Source organism: Cebus imitator, unplaced genomic scaffold (genome assembly GCF_001604975.1).
Source record: "Cebus imitator isolate Cc_AM_T3 unplaced genomic scaffold, Cebus_imitator-1.0 Scaffold194, whole genome shotgun sequence".
Classification (NCBI taxonomy): domain Eukaryota; kingdom Metazoa; phylum Chordata; class Mammalia; order Primates; family Cebidae; genus Cebus; species Cebus imitator.
The window spans coordinates 1,353,449-1,376,443 of record NW_016107509.1 but is presented as its reverse complement, the minus strand read 5'-3'; the positions used below and the strand labels follow the sequence as shown (position 1 = coordinate 1,376,443).

Below are 22,995 nucleotides of genomic sequence, written 5' to 3'. Positions count from 1 at the left end.
GATTGAAAACTGTAACAGTAAAATGGACTACTTTACATTTTGGGGACCAAGTATTTTCTCATTTGGTTAATTACGGTTTGAACTTGTGAAATTAACCTAAGGATATCAAGAAAATGCTGACAGTATAAATATTCATACCTTATATAGTTATAATTTATATTCTCTCCATAAGCACAATTAAAAATACATGAACCTAGAAAATGTACAAGTATTTGAAAATACAATTAAATATCTACTTCAAAGATGCACAAAAAGCACAAACTTGACTTTTGATTAGGTTGTCTGCAGGAACATCCCTCTATTATTTCCACTTGGCAAGAACAATAGTTCAGGGTAAAAAAAAGCAGAGGAAGCCAGGCACGGGAGGGTCATGCCTGTAATTCCAGCACTTTGGGACACCGAGGCGGAAGGATTGCTGTGCCCTGAAGTATGAGACCTATATCCTGGGCAACATAGGGAGACCCTGTCTCTACAAAAAATAAAAAATTAGCCAGGCATGATGGTGTGTACCTGTGGCCCCAGCTAGCAGGAGACTGAAGTGGGAGGCTTGCTTGAGACTGGGAAGTTCAGGGTGCAGTAAGCTGTGATCATGCCATTCCACCCTGGTCAACAGAACAAGACCCCGTCCCCACCCCCACACTCCCCAAATAAGCAGAGGATATGCAACAATCAAGAATTCCTATGGGTCTATGAAAACACACATCTTTTTCTACTCCCTCTGCACAGGAATGAAAGGAAAACTCATGAGAAAAAAAATTCTCACCCATTGTAAATATAATAGTATGCTCATGAGCAGCATATCAGTATCAACTCTGTAAAATGCTTACTCTATTTACAAAGCATTTTTTGCATGATTCACTAGATTCTCAAAATAATTTTCCATGAAACACAATAATAAATGGGGTTATTAGCCTCATTTTACAGATAAGAAAAATGGTGCTTAGAGAGGTCAAGTGACTTTGTGATAGTTAGATATTGGTAACCGAGTTTTCTGATTTCTTATTAAATATTCTTTCTATTATGCTATTTAGGCTTTCAAACAAATGAAGCAACTATAGTTTAACAGTAAAAACTCTATGATTCCAAAAAACTTCACTTGGTACTCCTTTGTGATTAAGAATAGTTTACAGAACAGAAGTGTACCTTATAAAATATATGACACTATGATCAAAATACCCCTTCCAGGAGAATTTAATCAATAAGTTAAAAATAAGTAAACTCAAAAGTCATTTTACCGTCTTAATTGATTATTCTATCTTCACTTGTACCTGATGAGATTGTAAAATGCAATTTGAAGGCTAAATATATCAAATATCTAGCCAATCTTCCTTGTCCAGAAAAATCTCTTCTGCATTCTTTTTGTATTGGAAATGAGGAAATTTGGAAATTTACTTGGAGAAAAAATGCTTTTACTAAAAGCATTCTATGTTTACCTATATTAATAATTTTGACAATAGTTCAAGGTAAATTGCATTTATTTTTTGAAAATGTCAATATATAAATAAATTTTATTTTTCTTATCTAAATATGAACAGTATACTGTAAAAGCAGAACATTTGCTGCTGTTACAGTATATTGTTCATATTTAGATAAGGCATGGCGGCGCACGCCTGTAATCCCAGCACTTTGGAGGCCAAGGTGGGTGAATTGCTTGAGACCAGGAGTTGGAGACCAGCCTGGGCAACATGGACAAACCCTGTGTCTGCTACAAACACTAAAATTAGCCAGGCATGGTGGTACACGTCTGCAGTTCCAGCTATTCAGGAGTCTGAGGTAAGGTACTGAGAATCACTTGAACCCAGGAAGCGGAGGTTGCAGGGAGCCAAGACTTCGCCACTGCACTCCAGCCTGGGCAACAAAACAAGACCCCTGTCTCAAAAAAAAAAAAAAAAAAAAAAGCAAACATTTGGTGAGCAGTCCTCTGTTTTAAATTTTACAAATATTTGCTTAAAATATTTTGCTTGATCCTTAGATATGTCTGTAAAACATAATGCATTTTAGGAGTAATAAATTAGGAAACAAAAATGAACATAAAACTTATTTTCTTGTGTTGAGGCAAAATTAAGGGAGGACAAACATTTCCAAAGAATGGGGAAAAAGCCTGGTACCTTATACAAGGAACTGCTATTTACGTCTTAGTGAAGCCTTCTGAGATTGTTTACTCTGCAGGTGAACAGTGCATATTTAAATGCACTTTGGAATTCAATATTAATTAACTCAAGAGAACGTAATTCCTGATACAATCTTTTCAATTGATTATATATGTACAAAAATCCATTCAAACTGTCAAGAAAAATGAGCAATATTGACATATCTGGACACTAAGGTCAGCGTATGCTAACAAAGTAAGAATGGAGGTAACTATGTAGATTTTCCAGTTTCAAGAAAAAGTTGTCCGCTTTGCCTGATAATTTAGCAAAATACCCAATCTGGTAGTGTAACAAGTAAGCATAGCGCTCTGAATCAAATACCTTACAAAATAGTATTAGTGTGGGTTTGTAACCTTTTTAAATGCTTTATTGCATCATTCTGCTGTTAATGTTGGTATTTATCCTGAAATGACACCCAATCTGTTCCTGTTCTTTGGCATGTTTGAAGTCAGCAGAAGCACTCTTTCCTGGGCTTTACTGCTTCCTCGGAAGAATGCACAGTATTTGGAACAAAACCACTTTTAACCCCTTCCCAGCCATCCTGAATACAAATTTCTCCCTTTTTAATAAGTTCATATATGTCTCTTGTCAAGATTGTGAAGGATTCTTCAACATTTGTAGCATCCTTTGCTGAGGTTTCTATATACTTCATTCCACAGTCTGCTGACAGTTTTTCAGCTTCTTCCCTTGTAACCTGACGTTGTGAAGCTAAATCACATTTATGTCCCACTAGCAGAAATACAATCCGAAATGGCTGTACGTGCATTTTTGCTTCTTCTAGCCAATCTTTCACATGTTCAAAAGATCGTCGGTTAGTAATGTCAAATACTAAAAATCCACCAACTGAGTTGCGGTAATAAGATCGAGTTATTGATCTGAAAAATAAGAGAAAAAAGGTTGTGTAAGGACAACTTGTTCTTTTTCTTCTCCTTCCAACAATCTAGCACCATAATAACATTTGAAGATATCTTAATGTGATTTAACTAGAATTTATAAATAAAATATGAGGTATCTCAAGTGAACAAAAATATTCTATGGGACCAATATGCAAGTTTCATACACTGACAGAGCAGGAAAGTTGTAGTTGTTTTTAGACAGACAAATAAGCACTTACATGCTATGTCATCTCATACTGTCTTATGATTATTTGTTTTTGCTTTGAAAGATCTGATAGATTATTACATCATTGTAGTTAAAAATAGGCATACTGAAAGACTGAGTGAAGGGTACAGGTTGTACAACAAACCAGATCTGAAGAATCTCATTTGTCATACAATTTAATGAACTCCTCTCTATCAATTTAGGAAAAAGAAACAAGGGCTGTAGTATGGATCGAATGTCTGTGTCCCTCCGAAATTCTTATGTTGAAATCTTAACCCTAATGTGGTAGTATTAGGAGGCGGGGCCTTTGGGATGTAATTTAGGTCCTGAGGGTGGAACCTTCGTGAATGAGATCAGTGCCTTAAAAAAAGATAGCCCAGAGAGCTGTCTAGTCCTCTTTCTACCATGTGAGAATACAAAATGGCTGTCTGCAACCCAGAAGAGGGCCCTCACTGGAACCTGACCATGCTGGCACCAGGATCTCCCTGATCACCCACTTCCAATCTCCAAAATTGTGATAACTAAATTTCTGTTGTTTAAACCCCGATTCTGTGGTAATTTGTTATACCAGCCCAAGCTGATGAAGATAGCTGACTTGTCACAGTATTAGTTACAGGTAGTCTTGTGTTATACCTATTCAAGAAACAGGAGACTGTCTGGATCTGGGATATGAATCTGAGGTGTGCTAACGATTCTCTGAATGTCTCTCCAGATCTAGTCTCCATCCTTCTCTAGGGCTGACGAAGCTGTCCTTCACAGAAAGCTTTCCCAAACTCCCTTGCCCTCTGGCTTGCAGGGGTTTCAGCCAATGGGAGGTGCCAGCTGGAGACAGAAGGAAAGAGAAGTCAGAGTATGTATCCCTCTCTTTGCTTTTGCTGGGCTGTGGCTTAGCAGTGGTAGTATTCCTCTGCTTCTAGTCAAGGTTTCTGTTGGGTAGACTGTCTCCCATGCCTACAGCTGTCACCAGGTTCTGGTAATACCTTTCTCTGTCCTCGTCTCTTTCAACCAGGTGGTTAATGGCTTCCCATTATTGCTATCTCTTAATGCTTCACCATCTTTTATTAGTGTCCTTGATGCTAACCAGATTTCGTTAAACTCTTTTCAGTTAACCTACAATTGTGCCATCTGTTTTCTGGCTGAATCACGAGGCAAGGTGGCAAGACTATACTGTTTCATGTTTCTTGCCCCTCCACATGTTGTTTTCTCTATCTGGAATGCCTTCTACCCCTTTTTGGTCTAGGAAACTCCTATCTCTGCTTTAATAGTCAGCTCAATAATCATACCACCTGAGCAGCCTTCCCTGTCACTCACCTCTTTCTTAGGTACTATCTTTTTAAAAAATTTTATTATTTTATTTTACTTTTTTTTTTTTAAGAGATGGGGTTTCACTATGTTGGTAAGGCTGGTCTTGAACTCCTGACCTCATGATCCACCCGCCTCAGTCTTCCAAAGTGCTGGGATTACAGGCGTGAGCCACTGCACCCGGCCAGGTACTTTCTCATAGTTCCTTTGAACCACTGGCATACTGTCATTATGATTATCTTAATTTTCTCAATATGCTGACTGGGTTTGCTGTTATGTCAATCATATTGCCTGTTAAATGACAGATGTTATAAAATGTTTGTTATACTGGATTTCTTTTTTTTTTTTTTTTTGAGATGGACTCTCACTCTGTTGCCAGGCTGGAGCGCAGTGGCGTGATCCCAGATCACTGCAACCTCTGCTTCCTGGGTTCAAGCAATTCTCCTGCCTCAGCCTCCTGACTAGCTGGGACTAACAGGTGCATGCCACCATGCCCGGCTAATTTTTGTATTTTTAGTAGAGACAGAGTTTTACCATGTTGGCCAGGATGGTCTCGATCTCTTGACCTCATGATCTACCCACCTTGGCCTCCCAAAGTTCTGGGATTACAGGCGTGAGCCACCATGCCTGGCCAATATTGGATTAATTAATTTTATTGGAGTGGATAAGTGCTAAATGTTGTATAAGCCAGAGATCCCATGTGTCTCAGTTTCCAGTTTGTCAATGATCTTTAAGTGAACTCATCTGACTACCTGCCTGAGGTACCAAGATCGTTGTGCATGGCCAGCAGGTTATTTGGTACCGTCATACTTTCCTACTTGCTCTCATTGCTGAAATCACAGCTCAGTTCAGTGACCTGATGCCATAAATAGCTTTGTTGTGGGAGTGCAAAGAAAGCATTTTACCTCCTCTTTCTATTTCTCCTGCTTCCCTGTTTCTCCTCAGAATTCCTAGTAGAGAGATTCCCAAGTGGCTATTTTTGAAAAACTTTTGTCAAGGACTATAGTATTATACAGAAATTGAGTTTTTCACCAACCCGATGGTTAGAGTCTAAAAATAAAAAAAAAAAAAGAAAAGAAATTGACAATAAGAATCTCTCCCACCATCTTTGGCAGGCTATGAATAATGCAATTGCTATGTTTTAACGTTGAGGGATAACTAATTTGTTATTGTTTTGTCACTCATCTTTATATGTGTGAATTTAGGCAGATGTGCAGTGTCTTAAGAGAAATCTAATTAAGGCTGTGTTCTTAGACTGAAAGCTTGAATTTACTCAGCACCAAGTCTGCATTACTTTTATGCCTCCTACCCATTTAATTTACCACTACTAGAATATTTAAAAAATGCCTTTTGTGGCTGAAAACTCAAGGCTGAAATGCTTATATATTACACAGAGACATGTTTTACACTGTAAGAAACACTATGTTTTCTTTCTTTCTTTTTCTTTTGTCTTCACTGTAAAAAACAGCTTCTTTTTTTCTTTATTCCTTCCTTCCTTCTCTTTCTTTCTTTCCTTCTTTCTTTCTCTCTCTCTTTCTTCCTCTCTTCCTCTCTCTCTCTCTTTCTTTCTTGTACAGGGATGCTCTTGGCTCACTGCAACCTCCACCTCCTGGGTTCAAGCTATTCTCCTGCCTCAGTCTCCCAAGTAGCTGGGATTACAGGTCCTCACCACCACGCCCAGCTAATTTTTATATTTTTAGTAGAGATAAAATTTCACCATGTTGGCCAGATTGGTCTTGAACTCCTGACCTCAGGTGATCCACCAGCCTTGGCCTCCCAAAGTGCTGGGATTACAGGCATGAGCCACCACACCTGGCTAGGAAATACTATGTTTTCAAAAACTTATCTTTTATTTTCTTTTTAAAATAAGCAACCCTATTAACTGATTGTATTTAATTTTGAAAACACATTTAGAATACAGTTGGCAAATCATCCTACAGAATAAAATTATAGCAAAGTACATGTAATACACATTATAAAACAACCCTTATTAATAATTAGTTGGAATAAGAGGACTCAGTATAACATCTGTCATTTCTATGTAGTAACCTGGTTTCTAGTTTCTGTGTGTGGGTCTGTGGGGCTTCAGATTCAGGTATAGTTGTCCTGGAGATAGTACTTTTCCTAAAACAATTGGGCACTGCTGCTATCAGTCATCTGGGGGAAGAAGCAAGCCTTCAAATGGGAAACTCCAACTGAAAGGCAGCTCTTACAGAGGTGTTGAGGGAGCGGCTATCTATCTCTTGACCTTTCTCCCGTAAGTTGGGACACTTAGGTCTCTAGAAGTTCTTGAAGGAATTATGAGAAGGTAGGGAACAAATTCTAAAAGCACTAGATAGGGAGACCTCTCTATAAGGAACTCAAGAATTGATGATGAATAACAATTCTTTTTAAGCAACAATATCTTGTAGTATGATACTTTATATGTATTTCCTTCTAGGCTTTGAAAGTCTCCCTGAATGGGCCCGTGCAGTGGCTTACACCTGCAATCCCAGCATTTTGGGAGGCTGAGGTAGGCGGATCACCAGAGGTCAGGAGTTTGTGATCAAACTGGCCAACACAGTGAAACCCCATCTCTACCAAAAATTCAAAAATTAGCTGGGCGTGGTGGCACACACCTGTAGTCCAACTTACTTGGGAGGTTGAGGCAGGAGAATTGCTTGAACCCAGGAGGTGGAAGTTGCAGTGAGCTGAGATTGTGCCACTGCACTCCAGCCTGGGTGATGGAGAGAGACTCTGTTTCCAAAAAAACCCAAACCAAACCAAAACAAAACAAAACAAAAACCAAAAAGAAAAAAAAGAAAAGAGAAAAGAGAAAAAGAGAAAAAGAAAAAAAAGTCTCCCTGAATGAATGGATGATTTAAGCGAAAGAAAACAATTGTGAGGTAGGGAAATGAAGGGAAGAAAAGAAGAATGAACCTGAGCAACATAGGGAGACCCTGACAAAAAAAAAAAAAAAAAAAAAAAAAGAATAGAAACAAGGAAGAGAGAAATAAATGGCATGGATTCTAACCCGGTCTCATGTGTGTTATGAAGGAATGAAGAGGTGAGACTATTCTTTGGCAAGAATGGTAAAGCAGATACAAAAACCCTAAATACAGCGTGAGGGTGACGTGATGATGGGGAAGGTGAATTCTGGAGCGGAGGGATTGGGGTTATAAGCTCCTAGCAGTCCCTTGTCCCTCCAACTGGAATATCTGGTTTTAATTATAAAAGAAAGCTGACGGCTCTTTCATACTTTGAAGTCTACACTATCAGCAAATCGCATCCCATTGCCAAAGGAGCAGTCTCCTCTCCTTGTCTTAATTGAAAACTGCTGGTCCCTGAGACCACTCCTTTCCCTGCAGCATGCTCACGTTGTCCTTTCTCTAGGATCAGGAGGAGATGGCTTCCGTTTCCCCAGTGCAACTTCCAGATAATTATTCTTTCCCAACCCCTGTTGTAAAAAAAAATTCCCTGCTCCTTTGAGGCTTATGCCATCTGGCTCTATCATCTGCTGTCATCTGCCAACTGCTTGGTCATTCTCCATGTGCTAAAGATTTTAGCACTTTGCTTTGTTTTCCTTTCTGTTTCAATTCCTGTCATTCTGCTTACTGATTTCAACATCCATTTGGATGAACTGCCTGGTGTCACCTCTCAAATTCTTTGACTTCCTCATCTCTAATAAACCTTTCTTTCTTCCTTTCTCATCCATTTCCTTTTCATCAGAAATATTAATTACCTCCAAAATTGGAAATTTACACAGTCCACTAAAAATATCAAAACCTCACAGCCTGCCAGTCTGTCTATTCTTTTTTACTGTGGTGATTATTTAATTTCATCAAGATTTGTAATCCACTGACCAATTCTCTCACTTCCTATCCATTAATATTCTCTGACCTTCGCCTTCTTCTGTATCTTGAGTTCAATGAGACATCATTATAATCGTTCTCTTGGAAATATCTCAATTTCCAAGCCCTTATCCTTCTGTCATATTCACCTAGGAAACCTCAATCTCTGGATCAGTCCATCATGCAGCTGAGTGTTTCTAGGGAGAATCACTCAACCAGGCAGGGTGGTGTCACTATGAATTAATTATAACCAATCTCAAGTGGACACTCAACACTGCCAAGGAATACTGCTAATATCAGGAGAAACTCTTCCTTTTGTTCTCACATTTAGGCTTCTACTATAGGAAGAAATGGAAGTTCCATTCAACCCTCCTCTCCCCATAAAAGAGAACTGGAGGCACAATTTACCCCTCTTACTAATTATTCCACAGAAAGACAAATGGCTGCTGTTTGGGAAGAGTCTGTTTCTTAGGCTGTAGGTAGAATCACTGTGTGTTCAAACTCTTGTATAGCATTCTTTTCCCTCCTTTCCTCTTTCTGGATCCATGCTACTGGCTTACTAATTGTCAGAGGCATGCAGGTGCCATGTCAATACCCCTCACTGTTGAATAACTGGTTTTCAAGTACCTAGCACATAGTAGGCACTCGGTGCACCTTAGTGAATGAATGGTTGATTTAGTCTAAGCCACGTACATAGTTTCTTTGAAAACAGAAGAAACAACAGAGAGACTGAGGAAGTTTGAGGGAAGAGATAGTAGCAGTGCAAAAAAAGAAAGGTGCCCAACATTGTGTCTATTACTAGTGTGGTCTTATGTTCTCACACCGAGGTCACTGAACTGCTATGAGCATTATCAGTGTTGGAAGGAGGTGGATAAATTATATATTCAGAAATACAGGCATCCTAAAGATATATCCAATGAAAATATAGTAGCCAGCAATCTCTGTGAGGTTTCTTGGGAGAAAAGAGCACTTGAATCAGGGTATGTTGATGAAAGCTCTCCAAAGAAGAAAAGTTACCATATCTTATACCCCATCCAAGAAAAGAAAATGCATAATACTTGGTGGACCTCTTTTAATTTTGGAGGAAACATTATCAGTATAATATGTTTCTCTGATCCATTAAGTGGGAAAACCAAAAGCCTGCTGGCTGAAAGCAAGAGAAGCAAGAGAAGTCCCATTGGCTGGTCCAAGCGACAATGCAGGCAACATTGCCACTTGGCCCATGGTCCATCAGATCTAATGGTGACTGCCTAAAGTAACTCTAGGAGCCTGGGATGCTCCATCAGGCCCAGGAAGCCTCCACTGGACAATTACAGAAGTGGTATTTTGGAATAAAAGCATGCTTTCTTTGTCAAATGTGATTCTACTTTTGAAAAATAATTATTGGCTTATAACTTGGCTTTGACAGAGACTAAATGCCTGACGGTAGAACATCCAGTGACATACAATCTGAAGGTCCATCATGAATGAGCTGGGTGTTCTGAGTCACCAGGCTAGAGCTTCATCACCAAGGAGAGGTCACATATACAGAAAGGAATATGGGGTGGGACCTGAATGGACCTGGAATAACAAGGTTCACAGACCTAGCACATCTACTCCTATAGCACCCTCTCAACTCATGGCCTTATCTGGATTTCCCTATAAAGAAAGAGGAAAAAAATTCAAGTATGCCTTACGAATGGCTCTGAATGATATGCTAGCATCAGTAAGTCCCACTCAACAGAGAACTTGAAGGTCAGTGGAAAAGTTCCATTTGTGGAACTTCTAGTGCTACCTCTCACTGTTTACTTTTTCCAGGGGAAGAGATGGACAGATGTAGGTAAAAATCCACACCAATTCATGAGCAGAGGCGAAGGGTTTGGCATGTTGGGCAAAAAACAAGATCGGGGGCTGGTAACTAGGAAGTTTGAGGAAGAGGTATATTGGTGAGTCTAGAGTATGTGCATACTTGTATCTTATGTGAATGGCCACCAAAAGCCCCCTCCATGAAAAAATTTTAATAAGGGAACAAAATGTCCTGTCCCACAGTTATCAGTCGGTATTTTGATCCCACTTTGAACTCGTGGTAGAGAGATGGAGGCTGTACCTGGGCTCAATAGACTTACTCTTACCTAGGTTGGCCGGCTTACTACCCAGTTTTCCAGTAGATACTGACATCCTGAATATGGTACCTTACTCTAGGGGACCATCATGGAGGGGACATAGATATGTCTTCGTTGTAATATATTTAATCTAGATTTAGGCCGTGTTAGTGCCACCATCCATGAACTTACAGAATGCCTTATACATAGTCATGGTATCCTATACATTGCCACAGATCAAGTAATTCATTTAACAGTGGTGGAGATAGGGAAATGGACTGCGGCTATGGGATTCATTGATCCTATCACACCACTATCACCTAGAGGCGTCTGGCCCTATAAAACTGTGAAATGGGTTATTAAGATGTAGGTATGCCCATTTCCAGGAAATGACACCTTGTAAGATTTTAGCATAATCCTTCAGGAGGTCTATGCTCTAAATTAGTGAACAAGATAATAGGTGGTATTTTTTCCCCCCAAAACAGAAGCTGTGGTATGGGAAGCAAAGGGTGAAAACAGGGTGATGGTGCCTCTCACAATTACACTTAATGAGTCACTAAAATTTTTTGTTGCATCTAATCCCTGTAACTCTGAACTTTGCTGATATAAAGGTTTTAGTATTCAAGAGAGAAATGCTTTCACTAGAAAACCCCATGATGCTTCTACTGAATTAGCAGCTGAAGCTGCCAAATGGCCATTTGAAGCTTCTTATGGCAGGGTGTGAGTGGGCAGAAAAGGGGCAATAGTATCATGGGGACCACACTGGCTTCCTGCAGTTCTTAGTACCCAGACTCCTGTAATCTTTTGATTCATTCCAAGTCTGGTCCTCCAGCATCCCATCAAGTCTCTGCACCTCAAGCATACTTCTAGTAACTCTCTTTTTTGATTAAGGTTCTCAAGCTGGTTTTGTTGCAGGCAACCAAGGACCTAACCGACAGAGTCAACATAGACTTTGTAAGAAAAAAAAAATGGTGGAAAACAAGGTCACGAATCTCTGATAACTTTCAACATAGTTTTACAAGACTAAAGTTCAGTTTTTACTTTGGGAGGCCGAAGTGGGTGGATCACGAGGTCAGGAGTTCAAGACCAGCCTGGCCAACATAGTGAAATCCTGTCTCTACTAAAAATACAAAAAAATTAGCTGGGCATGGTGGCATGTGCCTGTAATCTCAGCTACTCAGGAGGCTGAGGCAGGAGAATTGCTTGAACCCAGGAGGCGGAGGTTGCAGTGAGCTGAGATCGCACCACTGCACTCCAGCCTGGGTGACACAGCAAGACTCTGTCTCAAAAAAGAAAAAAAAAAAGTTCAGTTTTAAAAAAACTGCAGTGAAGAACACATAGAAAGAGATCTATCCACTTAACAATTTTTAAGTCTAAAATGAAGTGTACAGCATTGTTAACTATGAGTGCCAAGGTATATAGTAGATCTTTAGAAATTTCTCATCCTGCCTGACTAAAATCCTATCCCTATGAACAGCAACTCCCCATTTCCCCAGCCCACAGCCCCCAAGAACTATCATTTCACTTTCTGCTTCTGTGAGTTTTGACTATTTTAGATACCTCATGTATAGGTGGAATCATATAGTATTTGTCCTTCTCTGTCTGGCTTATTTTTTTATTTTTATTTTTGAGATGGAGTTTTGCTCTTGTTGCTCAGGCTGGAGTGCAATGGCATGGTTTCAGCTCACTGCAACCTCCACCTCCTGGGTTCAAGCGATCCTCCTGCCTTAGCCTCCCAAGTAGCTGGGATTATAGGCATGCGCCACCACAGCTGGCTAATTTCCATATTTTTAGTAGAGTCGGGGCTTCACCGTGTTGGCCAGGCTGGTCTCAAACTCCTGACCTCAGATGATCCACCCATCTTGGCCTCCTAAAGTTCTGGGATTACAGGCATGAGCCACCACACCTGGCCTGACTGGCTTATTTTATTTAGTGCAGTGTCCTCGAGGTTCATCCGTGTTGTTGCGTATGACAGGATTTCCTACTACTCAGTGGAATAATGTTCCACTGGATGTATATGCCATACTTTCTTTATTCATCCACAAGGTTCATTCTTATACATATTTGCTTTAGAATAATGGGAGAAAATGGTTGCCTTGTTTATATAAACGTTTTTATCTGTTTGATTTTCCTCTCTTTAATTATTTTTCCTAAAATAATATATAGACAAGGGATTATTTGACAGCACTGGAGTTTGCATACATTTATAAAGAATTACATAATAGATGATTAATGCAATCAAGTATGAATGATATATTGGGGAATTTGGAATTTGACACAAATGACATGATTACTGAGGTTCTAAAAAATGTAAATGATATCTCAGATTAAACAGTTATCTAGTTTCCTAAAAGGCATGGAAAATAAGATGCTGTTGTTACATGAAGGACAAAATTCCATAGGCCCTGGACTGCTCAAGATTATTTACAGTAGAGGCTGGGTACAGTGGCTCACACCTATAATCCGAGGGAGTCCAAGGTGGGAGGGTTGCTTGAACTCAGGAGTCCAAGGCTGCAGTGAACTATGACTGCATCACTGCACTTCAGCCTCAGTGACAGACTGGGACCAAAAAAAAAAAAAAATCTGAAAATGGCAAGATTATATAGATCTTATGTGTTATGATCATGAACTTTGTTGGATATGCACAGGCCTCTTAAAAAAGCAACAAAATAGTAAACACTTGCTGATTTACTTGGGTAAAATGAACCAGATGTTCCAAAGGCTCTTGGCATCAAGCAGCCTACAAATGCATTAGCCTTGTGGGTGCCTGTTTTTCACTGGTGCTTCCAGCCTAAGACCCTATATTTGATTATTTTTGAAGAATAAGTTTCCAGTATTTTTGCCAGTGTGGTTGGGTGTGAGAAAAAATTGTATGATATACGGAATGGGGGAAGGAATGGCAGAATCCCATCCTTCTTAAACAGACTGACACACAATGATCCTTATTTTAGTACTCCCACTTCCAGAAGTATCTGGTGCCACCATTTCCCAAGTCTTTCTGGGGAGGGATTCAACAGTATACAGTTTTTTTTTTTTTTTTTTTAAACATTGTTAAAATATATTTTTTAAAACCATTTTTTAAATGGTTTTAGATTTTTTTTTTAAACCATTAGCTTAGAAATCAGTTTTCTTGAATCTGCTAATTCATTTACCATTCCCCATTTCCTTTGTTGCTTCCAAAATTTTGTTTCTGTTGACTCCTTACCTGTTTTCCTTGTTCAGGGATTTATTGTTGAAAACATACTATTGTCATTTTAGTAAGGTTTCAGGAAAAACAAGCTAAAATAGACACAGGTGTTCAATCTGCTATCTTCACCAAGAAGCCACTCTTTCTCTTTCTTTCCTTTCTTCCTTCTTTCCTTCCTTCCTTCTTTCTTTCCTTTTCTTTTCTTTCTTTCTTTCTTTTCCTTCCTTCCTTCCTCTTTCCTTTCCTTCTTTTCTTCCTTCCTCTCTCTTTCTTTCTTTTTTTTTAGCCATGTTTCCATGAATTCATGAGCTCAGATGATTTGCCAATCTCAGCCTCCCAGAGTGCTGGGATTATAGGCATGAGCCACCATGACTGCCTAGCTTCTTTTTCTATTGTTATTATTTCCTACTATCCTCTTACTACTGACATATCCAGCATGTCCCAGAATCAAGCATCGCCTCCTTTGGGATACATCCTCTGAAACTAGTCATCACCATAGGCATAGAGGACAATTCTTCCTTCTGTTTTGTCACTGAAACTTATTTAAGTACTTACCAGCTCTTAATGCAATTATTTTATTATTTCCTTTCTTTGCTATAAGTCTGTGAGAAAGATTTCGGACTAGCCTCCAGTATCTATTAATAGAACTCTAGGAGTTTTAGCCAACACATAGCAACCCATAGAGGGACTGTATTTCCCAGGGTCTCTTGCAGTTAGTTGTGGCCATGACACTAAGTTTGGATCAATGGGGTATGAGAAGGATTGTGTGCAGTCCGACATTCATCTAAGTGAAGAAGCCAATTGCCCATGCCTCCTCTTTTTCCTCTTCCTGCTTGCTAAGAAATAGCAATGATTGGAGAACCCTAGAAACTGATGTTGAGGCAGGGCCCCCCGATTATCCAGGACTGCTCATTCTGGACTACTAATTTTTATTTTTTTTTGAGACAGAGTCTTACTGTTGCCCAGGCTGGCGTGCAGTGGCATGATCTTGGCTCACTACAACCTCTGCCTCCTGTGTTCAAGCAATTCTTGTGCTTCAGTCTCCTGAGTAGCTGGGACTACAGGTGACTGCCACCACATCCAGCTAATTTTTTTATTTTTAGTAGAGACGGGGTTTTGCCATGTTGGCCAGGCTGGTCTCGAACTCCTGACCTCAAGTGATCCACCCACCTCAGCTTCCCATAGTGCTGGGATTACAGGCATAAGCCACCGCATCCGGCCTCTGGACTGTTATAAGAGAGAAATAAAGCTCTACCTTATTTAAGTTGCTGTATCTTGGTAGTCTATTATAGCAGTGTAGCCTGGATTCTACCCAGTACACAGACTGTATGGACCCTGAATGTGAGACTATAACTTATTGATTTTATCTTTAGTGCCTGGTATATAGTTAAGCTAAATAAATGCATAGTAAATCATTGTCCTGATTAATTTCATTTTCTCCAGAAAAAAAAAAAAAAGAGAGACTGCATTTAAGGATTGGAAAGCTATTTCATAGTACTTATGAAGCTTTAGGACATCACATTCAGTATGTGCCCAGCCTTGCCAAATAGCCAACAACTCTCCTTTTCTAACAAGGCTAATCATTTCACAAAAGTTTCTCCACTTCAGTGTTAGAGTTCATTCCTGTTACTAAGTGTAGCAGTGTAGTCACTGAGTACTGCACAGGGGAGGGTTATTTGTTACTGATGCCACAGGTGTTTGCTGACAGTTATCTGTATTGCTACCATTGTTTAAAGTCATTTCTCTTTTCGCTTTCTGAATATAGCAGTAAAGTAATGATTTGGGGTGGACACAGTAATTAACTTGGGTTACAGGGATGGGAAGTTGAGTTGTGTGCAAACTGAAATACTTTTCAGGACGGAAATCATACAACATTATAGCTGGCCCTCTGGACACACACACATACACACACACACACACACACACACACACACACACACCCATATAACATGCCATTAAAACTGGTTTCAATCATGACAAGAGGACTGGCATAGCAGAAAGAGCACTGAAAATGTTCAGAGAACTGGGTTCTTGTGCAAACCATTAATAAACTATAAGGCCTCGGATAAGTAACAGCCTCTATGGACATTATATTATTTAAGAAATGAGGCTGGGTCTTGGTGGCTCATGCCTGTAATCCCAGCACTTTGGGAGACTGAGGCAAGAGGATTGCTTGGAGTCAAGAGTTCCAGCATAGGCAACAAAACAAGACCCCATCCCTAAAGAAAAAAAAAATTAGCCCAGGAGTTTCAGGATGCGGTGAGCTATGGTCACTCTGTTGCACTTCAGCCCGAGTGACAGAGCAAGACCCCGTCTCAAAAAACAAATAAACCAAAAGACTGTTGTTTTAGATCATCTCTCTGCTCCTTCCCAGTCCAATGGCTGTAGTTACTTACCTATCAAAATGGCCAAAATGGTGACCACAGTGCGGTTGTGCTCTGTAGTTTTCTCATGTGTCCTTGCCGCTTCACTTTCTTGGACTTTGTTTTCAATTTACCTCTGTTTTTCCTCTCTTCCAAAAGTCTTCTGCTATACGATAATTATACTTTCTCTTCCACTTTTGATTATCTTTTCAGCATCTACCCATAAGTTCTATCAAACGTCAGTCTTTATTTATTTATCTATTTGAGATGGAATGTCTCTCTGTTGCCCAGGCTGGAGTACAGTGGCATGATCTTGACTCACTGCAACCTCCCCCTCTCAGGTTCAAGCAATTCTCTTGCCTCAGCCTCCTGAATAGCTGGGATTACAGGTGTGTGCCACCACATCCAGCTTCTTTTTATATTTTCAGTAGAGATAGAGTTTCACCATGTTGGCCAGGCTGGTGTCCAATTCCTGACCTCAAGTGATCCACCTGCCTCAGCCTCTGCCTCAGCCTCCCAAAAGTGCTGGGATTACAGGTGTGAGCCACTGCGCCTGGCCCAAATCTCAGTCTTAAATTTCCCCCTAAAGCTGGGCACCGTGGCTTACACCTGTAATCCCAGCTTTCGGGAGGGGGAGGCAGGTGGATCTTGAGGTCGGGAGTTGAAGACCGGGCTGGCCAACAGAGTGAAACCCCGTCTCTACTAAAAATACAAAAAAATTAGCCAGGCATGGTGGCAGGTGCCTGTAATCCCATCTACTCAGGAGGCTGAGACAGGAGAATCACTTGAACCTGGGAGGCAGAGGTTGCAGTGAGCCGAGATCGCACCACAGCACTCCAGCCTGGGTGAATCCTCGAGACTCTGTCTCAAAAAAAAAAAAAAAAAATTCCCCTCATCTTAATGTCATTAAATTTTGCTTTTCTTAATCCCATAGCCTTTTTATATCTAAGAAATCTAAAATTATGATTGTCCATTTGCTCCTTTTTCTTTCATCCAGATTTACTAGTGATTCTCTTTGGAAGGCTTTGTGCTTAAAACAAGTGCTAATAGTTTATGTGATCTGTGTAAAAATACGACAAGTGGCTAGAAGACAGGCAAGAAGATAAATCTTTTAATTTTGAATGAGGGGACAAAAATTAGGGACTCTCAAGCCTTAAATATAGTAATCAAGTATTTAAAAAGGGAGACTTGAGGAAGTCATCCCGGGGCATCAGCAAGACATAGAGAATCATATGAGAGAAGAAACTGCAAGAGGTCCTCAAATATATTCCTAAAATTTAAGCAACGGCCTACACTTTTTCTTTAAAGTATCAGTTCCTAAAATGTGTTTTGTAGAACACTAGTACTGCAACAGGACTGTGTAATAGGACTCTGGGTTGGGAAACACCATATCTGCCTTGGGGGTTCACAATGCGTCTTAGTATGCTAAAAGTTCTGAGAAGTCCTGCAATGACCCAGTTTCAAAACTATCTGGTCAAGAAACCCTTTTCTCAAATTACATCTATTAATATGACTTTGAAAAATGCTACTGTGAAGAAAAATGATAGGCAATGCCTATAATTTGAGAACATATAATCTTTCTCCATAATGCCTTCTCTTACAGCTAGGAAGTTCTTAGTATCTACCTAACTCACATAATAGGCCAGGTAGAGTGTGTGAGATGGTAATGTTTAAAGCAAACTTCCCTGAATCATATATTATCAGAATTGACTAAAAGTTACTAACATTTAGAGGCAGAATTTATTAAAATCGCAAAGTATAGGCTTTGTAGGAATTTTGCTTTAGAAATAATTAAAATAGGCAGGGCATGGTGACTCAGGCCTGTAATCCCAGCACTTTGGGAGGCTGAGGTGGACAGATCACTTGAGGTCAGGAGTTTAAGACCATTCAGGCCAACCTAGTGAAACCCCAATAGATCCACATGAAATTCATTTAGAAAAGTGTTCTTGTACTAAAATATTTAAAGCTATTGGATTATGACTTATAAGTTTTATTTTGTAGTTAGCATCTCTAGGAGAATTTCAGGGACACTGTTGCTGTCTTGTGATTATTGATCCTTTTTAAAATCATTGTATTTGAGAAGTAAAGTAGTAGAAAATCTATGACAAAATAGGGAATTAAAGTAGACAGTATACTCAAAAAAAAAAAAAAAAATACAAAAATCAGCCAGGCGTGGTGGCATGTGTCCATAGTCCCAGCTACTTGGGAGGCTGAGGTGGGAGAACTGCTTGAACTGGGAGACAGGCGTTGCAGTGATCCGAGATTGTGCCACTGCACTCCAACCTAGGTGACAGAGTGTGACTCATCTCAAAAAATAAATTAAAGATAATAATAATAGGCCAGGAGTGGTGGCTCACGCCTATAATCACAGCACTTTGGGAGGACGAGGCGGGCCTAAGGTTGAGAGTTTGAGACCAACCTGACCAACATGGAGAAACCCTATATCCACTAAAAATACAAACATTAGCCGGGTGTGGTGGCGCATGCCTGTAATCCCAGCTACTCAGGAGCTTGAGGCAGGAGAATCACTTGAACTCGGGAGGCAAAGGTTGCGGTAAGCCAAGATCGCCCCATTTCACTCCAGCCTGGGCAACAAGAGCAAGACTCTGTCTCAAAAAAAAATAAATAAATAAAATAATAATAATAATAAATAAATAATAATAATAAAAAAAGTCTTGCTTAAGTTATATCTGATGGTGTTCCCTGGTGTGTGTGTGTGTGTGTACCTCAATATCACTTAAGGGGCTCATCTTTCTTTTCCACTGCTTGACAGAGCAGGCTAGAGGAAAGCAAATTCCCTCTAAATCACTCAAGGTACAAATAATTGGCTCTTAATATATTAAAATAAAAATTTTTGGACAATTCCAAAAAGTTCCTCTTCATACCTTCAAGTCACATTGCTATGGAAGGTAAATCATCAACAAATCATTGCAGGCGGCCGGGTGTGGTGGCTCACGCCTGTAATCCCAGCACTTTGGGAGGTTGAGGTGGGCGGATCACAAGGTGAGGATTTTAAAAAAAACCTGGAAAAAAAAAAAAAACCCTTTTTTTAAAAAAAAAAAAAAAAAAAAAAAAAAAAAATCACTGCATGCTAGCTAAATTGACTGACAATGTCTGGAAATTTTCTCTCTCTCGGACTGAGTAAAGCACTTTTCTTCACACAGCAACTTCATTGTGGTGATCCATGGACTCAAAACCATATCTCTAACTTTTTCTAGCCCTTGTTTTAAAAGCTCAACATGAGGCCAGTGAGTCAGAATAGGCAGTCACTGCTGTGGCATGATGAGAGAAAATTCTAACACTCATCAGCCACATATCAATACTTCTGCAACATTTCAAGATGATATTTCAAGATGAGTTGTTACCTCTTTTGGTGGTCTTTCTCTTTAAAATATAGATACTCCAGGCAGGTCTCTCATTACGTTATTTTCAACTATTAATAATTTTGTGTGTCATGGTTATCCAGCTACTTCTCTCTCTTAAGCTAAGATAGAACATTAAAGAATGGGGCTGGGCTTGCTGGCTCACACCTGCAATCCCAGCACTTTCGTGGGCGGAGGTGGGTGGATTGCTTGAGCTCAGGTGTTTGAGATCAGCCTGGGCAACACAGCGAGATCCCATCTCTACCAAAAAAAAAAAAAAAAAAGGGTGCTGTGTACCTATGGTCCCAGCTACTCAGGAGGCTGAGGTGGGAGAATTGCTTGAGCCATACTGCAGAGGCTGCAGTATGTCAGGGGACAGGGGGAAAGAACATTAAGAAATGGCTTTTCGATTGAGATTAAGGGAGAATAAAAGGGGAGGATGAGTCCAGGTTTTACTATCCAAAAACATGAAGAAAGGTAGGAAGGTCCCACATGCCCCAAGAATGAGCTTTACCTGCTTCACAATTTTGCTTGCGGCTGGCCCAGGGCCCTCATACATTTGGTGTACAATAGTTTACTCCAGGATGTATTAATCACCTTCACAGACTAATGCAACACTGAGGTTGTGGCAATAGACATGCTAAGCCAATTAATTTATTGAAGAAGGAAAGAAAGAAAAATAATTACAGGTTTTACAAATGTCTGGCTAGCTTCTAGACTATACTGATTATATAACCACACAAAATATTCTGAATGCTCTGAGTAGACACTGAAAATAATCTTTTTTTCTCTCTCTCTTTTTTTTTTTTTTGAGACAGGGTCTCTCTCCGTTGCCCAGGCTGGAGTGCAGTGTCGCAGTCATGGCTCACTGCAGCCTCGACCTTCGTGGCGCAAGTGATACTCCCACCTCAGTCTCCCAAGTAGCTGGACTACAGGGGCACACTACCATGCCTGCCTAATTTTTTGATTTTTTGTACAGACGAGGTCTCACTATGTTACCCAGACTGGTCTTGAACTCCTAGGCTCAAGAGATCCCCTTGCTTCAGCCTCCCAAAGTGTTGGGATTACAGGCAGGAGCCACTGTGCCCAAAAATGTTTGGCTACACAGATCATCTTTTCACACTCTGCTGCACTTGTTAGAAATGATGGTATCTCGGCCGGGCACGGTGGCTCACGCCTATAATCCCAGCACTCTGGGAGGCCGAGGCGGGTGGATCACAAGGTCAAGAGATCGAGACCATCCTGGTCAACATGGTGAAACCCCATCTCTGTAAAAATACAAAAAATATTAGTTAGGCATGGTGGCACACACCTGTAGTCCCAGCTACTCAGGAGGCTGAGGCAGGAGAATTGCTTGAACCCAGGAGGCGGACGTTGCGGTGAGCCGAGATCGTGCCATTGCACTCCAGCCTGGGTAACAAGATCAAAACTCTGTCTCAAAAAAAAAAAAAAAAAAAAAAATGATGGTGTCTCATTCTTATGTACCATTTTCCTCTCAAACAACAGAAAATAGACACTTTGGGGGTGACTGCTCATTTCCCTTGTCTGTGAATTTCTCTTTCCAAAAAAGTGGACCTTTACAGATACATTTGCATTATCTGACCCATAATACCTACACAGTATATTTATGTTACAATACATTTGTATTATATGTATGTGTAACTCAATAACCTGACTGGAGGGGAGCTGATTCGCTGGCTAATTAAGTAGTCAATTAGATATTTTTTCTTTGAAGAGCTGAATAAGAGGCTCAGGGACTAAGAGTTGGGAGCCAACAGAGATGGAGAATGAAAATAGACTAGAGGGGAAATCCACAAACTTGTTAAAATTTTCCATACTTCCTAGCTGGGCGTGGTGGCAGGCACCTTAATCCCAGCTACTCAGGAGGCTGAGGCAGGAGAATCAGTCTAACCAGGGAGGCGGAGGTTGCAGTGAGCTGAGGTCATACCATTGCCCTCCAGCCTGGGTAACAGAGTGAGACCCTGTCTCAAAAAAAAAAAAAAAAAAATTCTGTACTTCCAAACACCTGGATGTTCAATGAGCTATTGCTGTCATGAAATCTGTATCATTTATAATTTATTCCCTGCTTCTTAACATAATTTGGGTCTGGTGCAATGGTTCATGCCTGTAATCCGAACACTTTGGGAGGCCAAAGAGGGAGGATCACGTGAAGCAAGAAGTTCAAGACCAGCCTGGGCAACATAGCGAGACCTTGTCTCTAAAAATTTTTTTTAAAGTTTAGCTGGGTGCTGTAGCATGTGCTTGTAGTCCTAGCTACTCAGGAAGCTAAGGTAAGAGGATCACTCGAGCCCAAGAGTTTGGGCTGCAGTGAGCTATGATCATGTCACTGCACCTCAGCCTGGGCCACACAGCCAAATTCTGTCTCTAAAAATAAATAAATAAATAAATAAATAAATAAATTTGGCTAGATTTCTGCTACTTATAACACAATTTAAACTAAGACATTATATTACCTGATAATACAACTATAGCTTACCTTTCTATTAATAACTTGGAACTACAGTAGACTGCAGTGATTATGGTAATCTCTGCTCTGTTCCCTGCGCACTTATGAACCCACCAATCATGTTATTTTCTTTTTTGAGATGAAGTCTCACTCTGTCACCCAGGCTGGAGTGTAGTGGTGCAGTCTTGGTTCACTGCAACCTTGCAACCTCCACCTTCTGGGTTCAAGGAATTCACCTGCCTCCGCCTCCCAAGTAGCTGGGATTACAGGTGTGCACCACCACATCCAGCTAATTTTTTTTGTATTTTTAGAGACAATGTTTCACCATGTTGGCCAGGCTGGTATCAATTGTTTTCTACTGAAGGAACAAAAAATCATTTTCTGTTGAAGGCCATGAACCACACAGTGAGGGAGCTGAGAATCAAATGAGGGCCTTTTTAGAAAGAAACGAAACCAAAAACAACTAATTTAGTTTAGAGATTTTAAAAAGACTCTTAAGAAGAAATTTAAAACGTTGACATTGCTTGCTTTTAAAATTAAGATCAGAGTACACAGATTAAACCACTTTGAAACATTAACTTTATATGGATGTTCTGAAGAGGCAGAAGAGAAAACAGACACATGAGGGAGCCAGTGGGAGAAGAGAAGATAAGCCAGTGGGAAATGGGAAGATAAGCTGAAAGGAAATGGAAGAGTAAGAGACACATTAAAATAAAAATGAGGGGGAGAAAAAGAGGATGAGAGTAAGCTATAATTATGGATAGACAGAGGAAAGGGGTAAAGAAAAAATAAAAATAAGCTGGAGGAGGGCTAATGTCAGAGGCATTCAAACCAGAGCAACTCCATTTTGAGCAAGGGCTAGGAAAATGAGGCCGCAGCTGGGTGACGTGGCTCACTCCTATAATCCTAGCACTTGGGGAGGCTGAGATGGGCGGATCACTTGAGGTCAGGAATTCAAGACCAGCCTGGCCACCATGGTGAAACCCTGTCTCTATTAAAAATACAAAAATTAGTGGTGGTACAGACCTGTAATCCCAGCTACTCGGGAGGTTGAGGCAGGAGAATCACTTGAATCCAGTAGGCAGAGGTTGCAGTGAGCCAGGATTGAGCCACTGCACTCCAGCCTGGGTGACAGAGTGAGACTCTGTCTCA

The 22,995-nt window shown here is 40.3% G+C and overlaps 1 protein-coding gene across 1 annotated transcript in view; it reads right to left on the bottom strand.

Moving 5' to 3' along the window:
* Positions 1-1,457: 1,457 nt before the first annotated feature.
* RAB39A (RAB39A, member RAS oncogene family) overlaps positions 1,458-22,995 on the bottom strand; it is a 28,350-nt gene continuing 6,812 nt past the window's right edge. The window contains exon 2 of the mRNA XM_017547055.2: positions 1,458-3,025. Coding sequence (XP_017402544.1) covers positions 2,599-3,025 — 427 coding nt within the window. The 3' untranslated portion in view covers positions 1,458-2,598. The remainder of the gene's footprint in view (positions 3,026-22,995) is intronic.